We start from the raw sequence: 17,551 nt of genomic DNA, 5'->3' as shown, positions 1-17,551 counted from the left end.
GGGACCGTGGCGCAGAAAGCAGCGCAGGGATCGCTGACGCTGACTTCGCGATCCTGCTGCGGCTGTTCATAGGTGGTGCGGGGAGGCCAGGGGGGCGAGCGGTCCTTCGGGGTGGGTCGGGGCATCAGGCCTTCAGGGTGGGGCGGGCGGGCAGGCAAGCAGGCTTTCAAGGGGGAGGGGGTGGCAGGCAGGCAGGCAGGCCTTCAAGGGGGGACAGGCCTTCGGGGGGGGTGCAGACCTTCAAGGGGTGCAGGCCTTCAAGGGGGGCAGGCAGGCCTTCAGGGGGGTGCAGGCCTTCGGGGGGGGTGTAGGCCTTTGGGGGGGGTGCAGACCTTCAAGGGGGTGCAGGCCTTCAAGGGGGGGAACAGGCCTTCAAGGGGGGAAAGGCAGGCAGGCCTTCAAGTGGGGGACAGGCCTTCGGGGGGGTGCAGGCCTTCGGGGGGTGCAGACCTTCAAGGGGGGGACAGGCAGGCAGGCCTTCAAGGGGGGGACAGGCCTACAAGGGGAAGGGACAGGCCTTCAAGGGGGGTGCAGGCCTTCAAGGTGGGACAGGCAGACCTTTAAGGGGGGACAGGCCTTTGGGGGGGGACCATGATTTAGAAGTACACGGAGGGAAGGGGGTGTTCAAAGAGACATGCATATGCCAAACTTTGGGGGGGGGGAAGAAATAATGGGTCTGAAAATAGAGGAGAGGGAGAGAGATGATGGACCATGGGATTTAGGGAGGGAAGGAACAGAAAGGGAGAGAAATTGGACACAAGGGATGGTGTGGAGGAGGGATAGAGATACTGGATAGGAGGGTAATTAGGAAAAGAAACGGAGAGATGGTGGACTCTGGGATGGTGGGGAAGGAGAGAGAGATGCCGGATGAAAGGGTATTTAAGAAAAGGTGGATCTGTGGAGGGAGATGAAAAAAAGGAAAGATACCAGACTTCCTGGGAAGGGAAGGGAAATGGAAAGGGAGGACAGAGTTGGCAGATGGATGGTTAGCATGCAGAAAGAAGGAGACCCTGGCAAGCAAGTTATCAGAAGAAAACCAGAGCCTTGGACCAACAAGATTTGAAATATAACCAGACAACAAAAGGTAGAAAAATTAATTTTATTTTCTGTTTTGTGATTATAACATGTCAGATTTGAAATGTGTATCCTGCCAGAGCTGGTGTTGGACTGCAAACGTGAGCTAGGATTTAACAGAAAGAGGAAAAGTCCTTTTTGTTTCTTTATTTTATTTACACCACAGCGCCAGTGTGGTTAGGAGAAGCCAAAGGGGGTGAAAAAGCTATAAAACCCACCAGGAGTTTTGAAAAAAATCACCCAACTGGGCAGGAAAATCGAATTGAAAAACCAATTCAATAGGGCTGAATCGAATCAAAATTTTTTTTTCCTGTATCTGGCAGCATTAGTTTGCGCTACTGTCTTAGACTTTAGGACCTGGGATTGGGGAGAGATGGCATCCTCAGTACTTTATAATGCAAGTGAAACGAGGATTTGGTCAGACTTTTGAAGGGTCTGCAGAAAAAAAATATTGTATAGGCCGGGGACATGAGACAGCAGGAAATGGGAACTTTTCTTCCTTCTATTTTTGTGAATGGAAAGGCTGAGGATGTCAGAGAGGTCAGTTAAAATATGTGCTTTATAAGAAAATATAATAATGTGTTTTATAAAGTTTATAGCATAGCTGGCCTACCCAGTGAGGTGTTCCTAGTGGTGATGGTGGCAGCGTGTCAATGTGTTGAGAGGAAGAGGTGGTCTGGGAAATTCTGCTGAGCAAACTCCGGGCCCATTTCCACCCCCCAGTTAGTCCACTCCACTCAACTGATTCACACACTGAGTGGGTCTTTGGGTGTTGTGTTGGGATCTCTTCCAGTGGTTTATCTCCTTCTGGTCCAAGGAAGGAAACTTTGTTATCCTTAGCATTGACCTACAGAATATGTTTGTAACAGCGCTGCTTGTGTGGCATTAGGCTATGTAGTGATCGAAAGAAAAAAACAGACCTTTGCACATTTTTGCACTATATGGTGGGTGTATGAGGAGATTCACATTTCCTGCACAGCTAAGTCCATGTGAAGTTACCTTGTGCTGTATTTGACATCTAGCAAGGTCTCTGTTTGAAAGGAAAGATCTAAACTTAAAAATGAAGTGGCCAGAAGTTATGGTAAAAGCAGATAGTGTAGCTGGTTTTAAGAAAGATTTGGACAAATTCCTGGAGGAAAAGTCCATAATCTGTTATTAAGACATGGGGGAAGTGTCTGCTTGCCCTGGATCGGTAGCATGGAATGTTGCTACTCTTTGGGTTTTGACCAGGTATTAGTGTCCTGGATTGGCTACCATGAGAATGGGCTACTGGGCATGATGGACCATTGGTCTGACCCAGTTAGGCTATTCTTATGTTATGTTCTCATCTGTAGGGGCCTTTGTTTTCACTTCTTATTTTAATGTATTTTTTTTCTGGGAACTTATCAGTGTTTTTTATAATGGGAACAAAAATGGAAGAGAATTAATGTGTGTGGAATGGGGGGTAACTAATTTCTTCAGCTAAATAATTCAATCCACTTCAAACAGACATAGGAGAACTTGTGCACCATTCACACACCCTACAACCAAAAACGTCAAAAGAAAAAAAACTGTTCGACAACCTCCTAGCCATTCGAGCTGCAACACTCGACCCCCAACTCTACAACCAATTGATATCAACCACAGACTGCAAAACCTTCAAAAAGAAATAAAAACCCTTCTATTCAAAAAACACATAAAACCGAACTAACACAATCAGAACTGTCCCAAGCATCACCTGCAACTACTCCATATGTACTTCTAATGTCATGACAATTTAGACATAATTTATGTTATGTTATGTTTGGAATAATGGTTACATATATGAGGTTCAATAAAAGAAAATTTTCACTGCCTGTTTCTATTCTGACCATTTATTCCATTTCATGGTTATTGCAAAAAAAAAAAAAAAAAAAAAATTTTTTTACATGGGGGGGGGGGGGGGGGTGTCAAAAAATGATGGGCCCCGGGTGCCACATACCCTAGGTACGCCACTGTGCAACAGAAGAAAAACCGGGATTCCCTGTTGGGTTTGGATGATAAACCACAGAGAAATCAAACTCCTTCAGGTTTGAAATGTGAACAGTTATAGACATACTGAGATTTATCTGAAGTTGTCCCACAGCAGGTTTGTTTTTTGGTGTTTTTTTAAAACTGTTCCTATGATAATAGTTGCATTTATTTTTCAAGGAAGAGTCGTTTTGCTTTTGTTTTTTCAATATTTCAGAGTGGAGCCGGTGATGTTTGGAATTGTTAGAGGCATGATTGAGGTACCAATTTGTGACACCAACGGAAGTCTTTTATTCTCTACTTTTACTCATACTTGGTGTTTTCTAGCAAATGGGGTTCCTGAAATAGTGTTCTTTTGTCCTTGTAGAAGATATTTATTTATTTAATTTTTTTTTTTATTTTTTTTTTTGGGGGGGGGATTTTCTAAGCCTAAATTGTTGTTGTGTGTAATCAAATATCTTTGCCATAGGTTTCAACTATATCTGCAGTATTGTTAGACTCTAGTCAAACATTCCAAATCCTCAGGAGGAAAACACTGTCCTGTCAAAACATCATAAGAAGTTATCTCCCATTGCACCCTACTATCAGACCATAGTAACTCTGTCTCTTCCACAGCCACATTATCAAATCATAGTGAGTAATGCCCTCCCAACCCCACCTCAGCCACATTATTATTAAATCATGGTGATCTACTCCTGACATATACACCCTGTTATTAAGCCATGGTGAATCTTTACCTATCATTTTCTCCCCAACCTTTCACAGTTACTGTACAATCTCCCACAATCAGCAATCACAATGCAAAATCTCTTACAGCAGTCCTTGAGTTTAGAGGATTGGTGTAAAGATAATGAATAAAGATTGTAGTGTGCAAATGACTGGTGCCCTCAAATGATCTTTATTAACTGTCATCTACTATATTATCATGTTATGATATCAGTTATAGGGAACTAATATGGTTAATTTTCAAACACGTTTTCAATGGAAATGGGCTTTTATAAAATTATTTTCCTAATATGTGGGTATGTGGATAAATTTATGCATGCTTGAAAGGACTCATTCCTGAGATCCAGGGGAATTTGCACTATTGTGAATACCGTACTTATGAATTTTCAAAAGTATGCAGGTATATTTCCATGAAAAAGTTTTGCATACCACTTTTCAGGTGTGATTGTGTGTAGATAGGTTTGATAGAATAATTGACAACAACTTTATGCAGGCTATTACAACGTTATTCCAAAATAACTTCCATAGATTGCAATGTATTGATGAGAAAATGGATTTGTCTGCATTATTAAGTAAACTTACTACAGAATGAGTCTGTTCTCCACTCCTGAATCTCAATTCCATTTGTTTGGCATTCAGACACATAAGTACTGATGGCACTGCAGTAAGCAGAGTAGTGACCTTTGTACCGTACGGCATCAAAGAGACAGTTGTTGAAAAAGAGTGTTGGATCGATAGAGTCAAAGCAGTTGCTGAATGGCCCATTTTTCTTGATGAGGAGACCACAGAACTTATCAGTCTTATAAGTTTCTTTCTGTGAATCAGTGTACACTGGGCAATTTTCTTTGCACTCAGGCACACAGCCTGGCACATCTCCCACTTTCCATCTGTCACCAAATTGGGATGCAGTGGATGCCTTGATTCCATTTGTCATAATCATGTCATCATTACTGTTCTTGTTATTGTTGCCACAGAGACCACTGACTGCATTGGTGTAAGTACTTGGTATCTTTACTGTAACATCGCGGAATGAGTCAAATGATACACTGATTTCATTTTCAGTGTTAATAATAACATGAGTACCACTGAGGTAGGCCATGATTTTTTTGTTTTGATAGTAAAATGGCAGGGATACAAGGACACCATTTACCTAAAAAGGAAAAGATAAAGCTTGTATAGGATTTTTGGTTTTATAATGAGAAATTACCTCTACTAGCTACCTACATACTTTGAAGTTTGCTGCTCATAAAATAATCTAAAGCACCCAACTGTATTCTAAGAAAATAGAATCTTGGCCATGGCCAATTACCTTATAACTGATAAAACAAGAGTTATGAAGTCTTTTTAGTCAATCAAATGCATGGAAATTTACATAAATGGGAATTTGAGAAGCTGAGAGATCATGTTGGAAGTGTTTCATAAATGACAATTAAATACATATATATCGCTTCCAGTTCATTAACCCCTTTTATCAAGCTACATTAGGTTTTTTTTTAAAATCGCAAACCACTGCGGTAAAAGCTCTGATACTCATAGGAATTCTATATGCATTAGAGCTTTTACCGCAGTGGTCTGTGATTTAAAAACCCAAAAAACCCATTACACAACTTGATAAAAGAGGGGTGGGGTAAATTTGTCAAAATGTTGTACATCTAAAATATGCCATGTCATGTATAAGACAGTGACAATTTACTCACTCAGAGTACCAAAATTCTGACAGCTTAATTAACAAGATTAGAAATTTAGCTAGACAGGCAGAGTATATGTTTTAATAAATGAAATGAAATGAATACTTTTCTAAACAATAGAGGTCCAGATTTTCAAAGAGCTTTATAGCATTTAGTAGCATTGAATATCTGGGTATGTGCACTGACCTGGAAGTTAACTGGGAACTGATATTCAGCCAAATGCCTGATTAACTCGGTACATAAAGTTACGACAACCTTTTTTGCTGTCATAACTTTATGTGCTTAATTTATGTGTGTACTTAGTTAATGGCAAGTCACTTAATCTGACTCCTATAACTTTCTCACTTATATTCAAGCAATGATTTATTTATGCTCTCCCCTCATTCAGATGCGATGTGCATGAAACTTTCAATGAAATTGTGGCATAAGTAAATCATTGCTTGAATATAAGTGAGGAAGTTATAGGAGTTGGATTTGATTTTCTTTCTCATTCCTGTAGAGAAGATTTTTTTGGGTATACATTAGATAGAGTGTGAGCCCACTGGGACAGATAAGGAAAACTGATTGAATACCTGACTGTAAACCGCTTAGGCTATAGGTGGTATATAAATCCTAAAATAAATAAACCGGGTAAGTTGTGGCTCCACCCATACCCACCTCCAACATGTAGCTAGTTAGTTATAATATTCAGTCCACTAACCGATTAAAGCCCTCTTTTATTAAGCCTCAGAAGAGGTTTCTACCGTGGCCCAGGGTGCAAAATGACCTAACGATCATAGGAATTCTATGAGCCTCAGAGAAGCGTTGGGCCATTTAGTGTTTCGGGCTGCAGTAGAAACCTCTGACACAGCTTAGTAAAGGGGGGGGGGGGGAGTGTGGTTATGTAATCAACTAAAGTTAGGACAGGAAAAAGCCTGTCCTAACTTTATTCTCTGAGCTAACCAGGCACCAATCAGAATATTGTCTCGTGCCCAATACTTGCTGGGTGACTGCACATACCCATTCAATGCCAGAGCTAGATATGGCCTGGCACTGAATATCTGGGCTTAATTTAGCCTGTGCTGTTGGTGACTTAAAACCTGCTGACTGCTGCAGGCTTAATATTAGGTCCATGGAGATGATTTTTCAACAATGAAACTACTGCATAACTTTAAATTGATAGGAAGTCAATTCAAACTTCTACAGATTTTTACTGGTAGAAAACATACAAGTGTTGCCTCAGAAAAATCTATGTATAACTTTAAAAAAAAAAATCAATTTAATCAGTTTAAAGTTATACTTACTATCTACCTATTACTATTTACAGTGTTCCCCCGTGAATTTACGGTTTGTGAATCGCGAGCTCACTCATTCGCAGTCTGCTCCGACCGCCTCTTCCGATAGTAAAGTTGGGCTACACCAATCAGGAGCTGCGTGTCAAAGCAGCTCCTGATTGGTGTAGCCCGAATTTACTACAGGAAGGGGCGGTCGGAGAAGACCGCGAGTGATTTTCTTCACCTGCCGGCGCTCCAGCTGCCCTCTCCTGTTTCTCCAGCTGCCCTCTCCTGTCTCCCCTGCCTTTTGATAGGCAAAAAAACACATTTGCAGTATTTTGAAATTTGCGGAGGTTCCTGGAACAGAACCCCCGTGAATTTCAGGGGAGTACTGTATGAAATAAACTGGACAATATTCAGCTCAGAATGGTCAGCATTTTTCAATTAATGCTAAATCAGAACCAACTCCTTCATATTCATTGCCAGTGCCTACATAAACTAAACTAAATCTTAAGTTTATAGGCCGGGTCATCCTGAAGAATATGGAGCTGAACTCAGTTAACAGTTCATAAGTTTGATAATGTTGATTGGTTAAAGAAAAGGAAAAGGGACATTAACCAGAAGTCATAGAGATGACGATAAAAAAGATTAGATATTTAGAAAATAATAATGTTTTCAGGGTTCTATGAAATAGTTGAAAATAATTTAAATCTCTTGTCATATAGACACCAGCAATGAATTTCTGGGCTCTGGTAGTTTCAGACATGGCTAGAATGTGGGGGGCAGGTGTGTCAGTCTGCTGCAGTTAGGTAATCAGACAGTAGGGTGAACATCAGGTTTTGCAAAATGCATATCCTGCACCTTCTCATCCTCAGATACCTTACCCCATCTCCATACCCCCCTCAAGCACTATTTCCACCTCCTGACCCTAACTCCAACAAGATTGGATTCCTGTCCCCAACCTCCCAAGAGAGGACTTCTCACATCTACTCACCTGTAGACATCCTCACTAGATCAACATGGTCCATAAAATAAGCTTGGGGAACCTGCAGGTAGGGGGGTGGATGAGGGGGGTCTGAACTGTGTGTAGGGGGGTTGAGAAAAGGGATAAGCTACAGTGAAGGTAGGAATGAGGGACGAAGGTGTCTAATCTTGTTGGGGGGTTTGGGAAGTGGCATGCTATCTTGTTTGGGATGATGGAAAGGAATATATATGCAGAAGCCAGCTGATATTCAGTACCAGCACGCACATGACTAAGCTATCCAAAAGGATAGCCTTTGTGTGGGCCTATATGGTCATGCAAGAACCAACACTGAGTACTGCTGGCACAAGCATAACTCTCAGATTCTCAAAACTCCACAGTGCTCAAGTGAAGAAAGGATGCACTTCTGTACCATCTCTATACATTGAAAGATAAATACCTGGAGTTTATGAGGATAGTCCTGGCTCATGATCATTGTAACACCATAGATTTGAAACGTCACCACTTTTGTGAAAGGGACAACTTTGTTGCCTCGGTTATTGTTCTGCACATTGACAATAAACTGAGTGAGAGTAGGGTCTTTAGAGGTCACTCCAACCAGCTGATAGATACAGGTGCCCATGAAATCGTATGTCAGCCCATCAAAGGTTATATAGTGAGTGTCCCCATGGGCGATACAAGTAGAGTAACTGAGTGGGTAGCAGTCACGGATCCCATTCATCACCATGCATCTCTCGCTGGATTTGCAGTTTGTATTCTTGCAAACTACCATGCCCAGGGATGGGTCACACTTGCAGCGCACTTTACAGTTGTCATCACTCCAGAATTCCTCATTGGGCTTATAGTAGAAGCCATTGTAGTTGCAGCCGCAGCTATCGATGGAAACACATTTGTCAACACTTAGGACAAAGCCAGTATTACACTGACAAGTCTCCACACAAGAATCTGTGCACTGTGAAGGGGCAGATCTGTCAGAGCAGGAGGCAGGGCAAGCATTCCCACAAGACTCATAGTGGCTGTTCTCAGGACAGGGTAAAGCTGAAACAGAAGAGAACATGTTTATATATAAGATATTAGATGGAGAGTACTACACCTATACTTTTAGATGTATAACATCTTTCCTGTATTAGAAACCTTGTCAAAAAATAAATTTTTAGCCCCTTCTTATGTGCTCTTTTTTATGTATACTACAGAATCACAAACTGTACTTTATTTGCCAGCTTATCATCACCTCTCCTCCACCAATATTCTGCTATGCCTGTCCCATGCCTTTTGGAATTCTGACCATAAAATTTCCATACTTTCTCTAAAGTAATGCTTCTTTAAATTGTTCCTGATCAACCCCTTCAGAAGTTACCTCCTTATAAGTTCAAATTGTATTGTAGTATATTGTATTGTATTGCACTGCACTGTATTGCCAAACATACTGTCCAATGTAACATACTGTTAATGTTGGCTTGTAACCCGTTTTGAGCTCCCAGGAGGACAGGAAATAAATCAAATTAATTAAATATATAAATAAAAAGACATTGGAAAAGCAGAGAAGATTCTAAGGAATGAGAAATGAAGGGATATGTTGAAGGTTAAATATTGCACCTGAAGAGAAAATGTGTAGCCTGGGGGTGGGGAGGGGTGAGGGGGGTGGAGGCTTATGGCCTTTATCTATAGTCTCTGTCTTGCTATTGGGTGTATGAAAAGGTGAAAGCAGCTATGACATTTTACTAAAACTATGCATAAATACCATATTGACTAGTGAGTTCACAGCAAGTGACCTACACAATGAGTAACTGGTTGACAAGTAGTGAAGTACTTGTGTGGTTGGGTTAAAAGGCTGGTGATTATTTAAGTTCTAAACTATGAAGAAGTAAAGAATGTATATTATGCAGTTACTAACAATGCATAAAGTATCTTGACAGTGTTATACAGACACTATAGAATGGTGTATTCTTGTCACATAATTAGAGAAGAATTAGCAATATTTGCCATTCCATGTCTTTCATGCTGTTTCGTAATGCATGGTTGCCTAACCATTTTTGCTAGTCATGTCATACTATGTTAGTCATGCTTTGTAATACTATGTTTACCATGCCAGGAAATTACATACTGGTAGGCCTCACTTCAGTGCCAGGCAAAATGGTAGAAACAATTATAAAAAATAAAATTGTGGAACGTGTAGGCAAACATGATTTAATGAGACGGAATCAGCATGGGTTCAGCCAAGGGAGATCTTGCCTCACCAATTTTCTTGACTTCTTTGAAGGTGTGAATAAACATGTGGATAAAGGTGAGCTGGTTGATATAGTGCATCTAGATTTTCAGAAAGCTTTTGATAAAGTTACTCATGAGAGGCTCCTGAGAAAATTAAAGTGTCATGGGATAGGTGGCAAAGTTCTTTTGTGGATTAGGAATTGGTTATCGGATAGAAAACAGAGAGTAGGGTTAAATGGTCATTTTTCTTAATGGAGGAGAGTAAACAGTGGAGTGCCACAAGGGTCTGTACTGGGACCGGTGATATTTAACTTATTTATAAATGATCTGGAAATTGGAATGACGAGTGAGGTGGTTAAATTTGCAGATGACATTAAACTGTTCAAAGTCGTTAAAACGCATGCGGATTGTGAGAAATTGCAGGTGGACCTTAGGAAATTGGAAGACTGGATGTCCATATGGCAGATGAAATTTAATGTGGACAAATGCAAAGTAATGCACATTGGGAAGAATAACCTGAATCACAGTTACTGGATGTTAGGGTCCACCTTGGGGCTTTGCGCCCAAGAAAAGGATCTGGGTATCATCATAGACAATACGATGAATCCTTCCACCCAATGTGTGGTGGCGGCCAAAAAAGCAAACAGGATGCTAGGAATTATTTTAAAAGGAATGGTTAACAAGACTTAGGGCTAGATTCACTATCCTGCCTCTCTGTGCCCGATCGGTGGGCAATTGAAGGCAGGCTGACAATTCACTAAAGGCCTGCATGCCAATGGGGACAATCATTGGCACGCCTCCCACCAATCACATGGATCGCTGGAGAGTGATCCTTGAGCATGCGCAGACCATCTTCCTTGACTGCAGATGGTCTGCGCATGCACTAGCCCTTCGTGCCCGGCAGAGCTGTTTTTACTTTTTTTTACTTTAGCTGACTGTTTTTTCTACTTTGAGAGCCATGGTTTTAACTCGCTTTAAACCCGTGGATTAAAACCATGGGATCGCACTGCAGGGAAGGGCAGGCGTGTCGGGGATGAGCAGGGCAGGTGAGTCAGGGCTGAACAGGGCAGGTGAGTCGGGGCTGAACAGGGCAGGACAGTCGGAGCTGAGCAGGGCGGTAAGACAGAGCTGGAAAGTCGGGGGCTGAGAGCAGGAGATCGGGACTGAGCAGGGCAGTGAGACATCGGGGGCTGAGAGCAGGAAACCGGGGCAGAGAGCAGAAAAGCAGGGCAGAGAGCAGGGTGGCAGAAGGTAGGGCAGTCTGAAAGGACCTGAGCGATTGGTCCTCAGCAGTTGCTTATTTTTGGATTGGTCAGCCCAGTCAGTGTCCTTCATTTTGTTTAGTGAATCGCTGCCTGCCTACATTTGAATGCCTTCTCCCTCATTTGCATGCGCGGTCGGAGGATGATCGGGTTGGAGGGAAATTGGGTCTCAATCTAGCCCTAAGAATGTTATAATGCCCCTGCATCGCTCCATGGTGCAACGTCATCTGGAGTATTGCATTCAATTCTGGTCTCCTTATCTCAAGAAAGATATAGTGGCGCTAGAAAAGGTTCAAAGAAAAGTGACCAAGATGGTAAAGGGAATAGAACTCCTTTCATATGAGGAAAGACTAAAATGGTTAAGGCTCATCAGCTTGGAAAAGAGATGGTTGAAGGGATATATGATTGAAGTCTACAAAATCCCGAGTGGAATAGAATGGGTACAAGTAGATCAATTTTTTACTCCATCAAAAATTACAAAGACTAGGGGACACTCGATGAAGTTACAGGGAAATACTTTTAAAACTAATAGGAGGAATTTTTTTTTCATTCAGAGAATAATTAAGCTCTGGAATGCATTGCCAGAGGATGTGGTAAAAGTGGATAGCGTAGATGGTTTTAAGAAAGGTTTGGACAAGTTCCTGGAAGAAAAGTCCATAGTCTGTTACTGAGAAAGTCATGGGGGAAGCCACTGCTTGCCCTGTGTCGATAGCATGGAATATTGCTACTCCTTGGGTTTTGGCCAGGTACTAGTTACCTGGATTGGACACCATAAGAACGGGCTACTGGGCTTGATGGACCATTGGTCTGACCCAGTAAGGCTATTCTTATCTTCTAATGTTCTTATGTTTTGTTGAAACTATGCTTGCCCTGCTATGTCTCACCATAACATGATTCGTCATATTATATTTTCATCATGTTTTGTAAACTTTATTTAGCCATCTTTGTCAGACTAGCCCCAGGTACATTAGATAGATTGTGAGCCCGCCGGTACAGACAGGGAAAAATGTTTAAATTCCTGAATTCATGTAAACTGTTCTGAGCTCCCCTGGGAAAATTGAATAAATAAATAAATTGACATCACTGAACTAATAAGAACATAAGCATAAGGAATAGCCATACTGGGTCAGACCAATGGTCCATCTACCGTAGTCCAGTATTATGCTTCCAATTGTGGCCAATCCAGGTCAGAAGTACCTGGCAGAAACCCAAATAGTAATAACATTCCATGTTACCAAACCCAGAGTAGGCAGAAGGTTTTTCTACGTTTTTCTCAGTAGTAGACTATGGATTTTTCTTCCAGAAACTTCAAACCTAGCTACGTTATCCACTGTAACTATATCCTTTGACAATGAGTTCCAGAGCTTAACCATTGACTGAGTGAAAAAAAATATTTCATTCTACATTTTTAAAATGTATTTCCATGTAACTTCATCGAGTGTCACCTAGTCTTTGAATTTTAGAAAGAGTAAAAAATGGATTCACTCCTACCGGTTCTACCCCACTCAGGATTTCGTAGACCTGTTATAAGTAGGCTATGATACACAGCTCTGCTTTATAATTTCTCAATACAACAAGGGTCCAAAATTGTGGCAAACAAACATTGATATACTGTGGTGTGTTATTGCTCACTCAACATTAATTTGTAGACCCATATATGCCAACTCGTAGCAGTACATTACTGAGTGTCACTTATACTGTAGCACAATCTGATGTTGTTGGAAAAGCATTTTCCGCCGCCGTTCTTCAGGTTTCAATCTGTATATGTTCACAAGAAGGAAACTAGAAGTGAATTAAAGTTAGGTTTAACTCAACGGACCTTAGTTTATATAACACTTACGACATCCTGATGGTGTCCTCCAGTCATAGATTTTAACTCCTTGCTTTCTGCAAGTTGTCGCATAGACATTGAGGGCCTGGCACAGGAACTGGTTGGCACCACCATTTATGCACACGTCATATACACAGCTATCAACAAAGTCATCAGGACTGATCTTGTTGTGGCATTCGCGGAAGGGACCATCCAGTTTACTGATCAGGCCACAGTGCTGTTCACCTGCATACAGCTTCTGTTTGCTCTCATCACAAGTTGGGCAAATGCCTTTGCAGATATGGAAACAGAATGGGTCTCGATCCTTTACCTTCCAGCTGCTAGCCCATTCTACTATGGATGTCACTGCCTTGCCATCTAGTGTTATCATGTCATCTCCAGGCTTTTCATTGAAGTTTCCACAGAGACCAGCTGTGGTTCCATAGTAGCTACTGGGAATCTTGATCACCAGATGCCAATTCCATTCATAGCTCACCTCCAGGCCAAAGCTTGTCTTTACTACAGCAGTGAGGCCACCCTGGGACACCTGAATATTACCATCTCGCAGAGTGACTGGAAGACTGGTAATTTCGTCATTTATCTGCAGAGGAAAGAAAAGGTAAATTGCATTATCTCAATTCCAAGTAAAATGCTCAGAGGTTTTAGCTTATCTCAAAGGATTTGTGGAATCCAGTTTACAGAGAACATGTTTTTTTTAAAATGAATTTAATAAAAATTGAAAACCTTAATGTGTTTAGTTATATTTATGCAGATGACATCAGTATTCTCTTGCTTTTTAATAATAAGGATTCTGATTGATCTGCATTAAAGTTAGTCCTTGATACTATAGAAAACTGTTCCCTCTAAGCTGAGCAGGAGTCCTCCACCCACAGTCTCACCAACAGAGGGTGTTGTTTTACTGTCACATTTTCAATTGTGAGGGACAGGCAAGTTTTGCAGGACTCCAGGGAACATACCTGTCCTTAGCGACTGAAAATATTCCACCCCCTAGTGGTAGCAATGCAGCTGGAGGACACCTGCTCAGCTTAGAGGGAACAAAACAACCCATAAGTTGAAGATAAATATACAGTAGACAAAACTAAGGGCCTCTCCTATCAAACTGCACTGATGTGCTTCTTCCTATATCTGTCCACATTTTGTCATGCTGTTCACTATCCTTGTCCTACTGCAGTATGCTAAATGCCATATTTACTATACTATGTTTGCCCTACTATATCTGCCATGCTATGATCTCTCTAACCATGTTTGCTACCAGTGTTTGCTATTCCATGTCTCCCGTGCTATGTTTTGCCTTGCAAGCTTGCCTTACCATTTTTGCCATTTGTGTCATACTATGTTAGCTATGCTTTGTAATACTATGTTTGCTGTGCTATGTTTTGCCTTACTATGCTTGCCATGCTATGTCTTACCATTCCATGTTTTGTCATATTATGTTTTTACCATACCTTGTTAACTGTCTTGCCATCTTTGTCAGGCAATGTTTGCCATGCTATATTGTACCATACTTCCATGTCTGAGAGGGTGGTGCAGTGGCTAAAGCTGCAACCTCAGTATCTTGAGGTTGTGGGTTCAAACCATGCTACTCTTTGGACCCTGGACAGGTAACTTGATCCCCCCCCCCCCCCATTGCTCCAGGTATGAATTGTGAGCCTACCAGGACAGACAGGGAAAAATGCTTGAGTACCTGAATAAATTCATATAAACTGTTGCAAAATTTGGGAGCTGGTGGAGTCCACAGCAGCAAACCTATGAGTACAAATAAAACTTGAGACCTATAAGTTCAAATATCAGCAGTGATACTAGCTCTTTGTATGACTTCCCATATTGTTTTTACATATTCTTCAATCTTTACAATGTAGGTTTCTATACATGTCAGTTTAAAATAACTCACTCTTATTTTTCCAAATTCTCCCTTATAGATGGAGATCTTGAGGTCCCATACATAGATATTGACCAGTCGCACATAGGAGACAGCCTGGTTCCCTCTGTTGTCATTCTTCTCATCAATAACAAATGGCACAAGAGTGGGATCAGTGCCAACATACTTAGCAATAGTGTAGGTGCAGGTGCCCTGGAAGTCATAGTTGAAGCCATCGAAGGTGTGGTAGTGAGGGTCACCCCACCCCCAACATGTGCCAATATAATCTGGAACACACACTGGGTTGCCATCTTGAATCTTACAGGTTTCCTTTGTCCTGCACTTTGCTGATTTACATGGGTCTAAAATAAAAAGTATGTTATAAAAATCACAAAATAATTTATTTAGCTGGAAAAGTCAATTTGTTATAATATTACACTTTTAATATACAGTATTGTAAATCAATATTAGGGCATTTACTTGATCACTGTTTCACGATTCCATCCTTACACATGCTTTCCATAATGTGTTTTTTTTTTCTTCTTTAAATTACATTACATTACATTAGGGATTTCTATTCCGCCATTACTTTGCAGTTCAAGGCGGATTACAAAAGAATTATCCAAGATGTAATACAACAAGAACTTACAAAAAAAAATAAAATTGGTCATTTTCAAAAAGAGTAAGAAATGGGTAAGGTTATTTGTTTGGGGTAGTTGGCTTTAGTGAGAGGTGGAGTTTGAGACTTGCGGTATTATTTCTTTTTTCAGAGTTTTCTTGAAGAGTATGGTCTTTATTTCTTTTCTAAAAGTCTTGTAGTCGAGGGATGCCGTCAGTAGATTGGCGATTTGGTTGTCTAGTATGGCTGCTTGAGTGGCCAGGAGGCCATCATATAGTTTTTTCCGTTTGACCTCCTTAATCGGGGGGTATGAGAATGGGATGTGAGTTTTCCTATGTCTGGTTGCGATGTTGTGGATGAGGCGGTTATTCAGGTAGTTTGGACTGTCTCCATATAAAGTCTTAAATAGTAGGCAGTAGAATTTAAATTGTATTCTTGCTGGGATCGGAAGCCAGTGCGATTGGAGATATGCTTCTGTAATGTGATCATGTTTCTTTAATGAGTAGATGAGTCTTAGTGCTGTGTTTTGGATAGTTTGTAGTTGTTTTGTTATTGTTGTAGGGCATGGGAGGTAGAGGATATTACAGTAGTCAAGTAGGCCTAGTATTAAGGACTGAACTATGAGCAGGAATTGAGTTTTCTCGAAGAATTTCCGAACTTGTCTTAAGTTTCTCATGACTAAGAATGACTTTTGTATTGTTTTATTGATTTGTGGTTGCATGGTGCAGCATCTGTCGATAGTTATTCCTAGCAGTTTTAGGGTGGTTTGTATGGGGTAATTGATTACGTTGATTTCGATGTTGGTTATGGTTGGTATTTTGTTGTTTTCTAGGAGGATGAATTTCATTTTATCTGGGTTCAATTTCAGTTTGTGATCTTTCATCCAGGTTGCTATTGATTTTAGTGTTTGGTATATAGTGTTTCTTTTGTTATATCTGTATCTCTTATCTCAGCTTTCTCAATTCAGCTATAGCAGCAAAAAAAATCCACTATCTCCTCTCCCTGTGAGATCCCACATGCCTGTCCCATGCTTTCTTGAACTCAGACATACTCTTTGTCTCCACCACCTCTGTTGGGAATTATATCAAGGAGGGACTCGGCAGAAGGAAGGCATGAGGGGAGCTGGGGAGGAGATGCTGACCCAAGGGGGGATTACCACTGTACCCACAGGAAGGGGCTGCTGGAATCACGGGGGTGGGGAAATTCTGCTGCTATGACCCATGGGACCCAGAGCTGAAGGGACCCAAGGGGGGGGGAGAGGGGTCTGGCTGGCTAGCTTCAGAGCTTGAACTGAAGTGAAGGGCAGTGCTAGATTTGGTCTAGGGACTGGGGGAGAGAGAGGTACTTGACCCATGTTGGGGAGCTGGAGCTGGGGCTGGTGCTGGAGGGAAGGGACAGAGGTGCTGGACCCATAGGTAGAGTGGAGACGAGCTGAAATATAACCAAGGTTATAATATAAATTAAATACCTGGTCCATTTTCCAGGGGCATATGGCCATGTGTTGTGTCAGATACTGTGGAGTATTGTGCTGGTGTTGTGCTGTGGAATGTAGAGCCCACATTCAGCAGAGGTGCTGTTGGTAGTTTCCTAATGCAGTGCTATTTGAGTAAAGATATTGATTAGAATGTGTTGAGAATCTATGCTAATGTAAGAATGTTTCTGATTGGCTGCACAAGTCTGCAGGGACATCAACTGGCTTGTGACAGTTAAACAGACTGAGTTGTCATTGAAGAAGGGAAACCGGTTATGGTCTTGTTCTGTGTGTAAATGAGAAGAGGTGTAGGGAGAAGAACTGATGAAGGAAAGAGGCCTGAAGATTGAAGAATGAAGAACAAAGATAAGTAAAATTCACAAAGACAGAAGTCATTTTAATTTCTACTAAGAACAACCTTTGCCTACCTGAAGTTAAGACTATATAGGTTTCATAATTTAAAAAAAAACCCGTCTAAAAAGTGTCCTAAATGGCTACTTGGACGATCAAAAAGCCTGATATTCCAAGTACACATAACCAAAGCTGGTTTTTAGATGTATCTAAAAACAGCTTAGGCCTTTCCCCTGCCT

General features: G+C 41.3%; 1 protein-coding gene across 1 annotated transcript in view; it reads right to left on the bottom strand.

Annotated features, from left to right (window-relative positions):
- The window catches only part of LOC117368884 (IgGFc-binding protein-like), a 65,973-nt gene that overhangs the window by 31,780 nt on the left and 16,642 nt on the right, over positions 1-17,551 (bottom strand). Inside the window, exons 3-6 of the mRNA XM_033962627.1 lie at positions 14,905-15,233; positions 13,023-13,593; positions 8,152-8,750; positions 4,372-4,939 (exon numbers count right to left, since the gene is read on the bottom strand). Of these exons, the coding sequence (XP_033818518.1) occupies positions 4,372-4,939; positions 8,152-8,750; positions 13,023-13,593; positions 14,905-15,233 (2,067 nt within the window). The remainder of the gene's footprint in view (positions 1-4,371; positions 4,940-8,151; positions 8,751-13,022; positions 13,594-14,904; positions 15,234-17,551) is intronic.

This window comes from Geotrypetes seraphini, chromosome 11, assembly GCF_902459505.1.
Source record: "Geotrypetes seraphini chromosome 11, aGeoSer1.1, whole genome shotgun sequence".
Lineage (NCBI taxonomy): Eukaryota > Metazoa > Chordata > Amphibia > Gymnophiona > Dermophiidae > Geotrypetes > Geotrypetes seraphini.
This window is presented reverse-complemented; position numbering and strand designations above follow the sequence as displayed.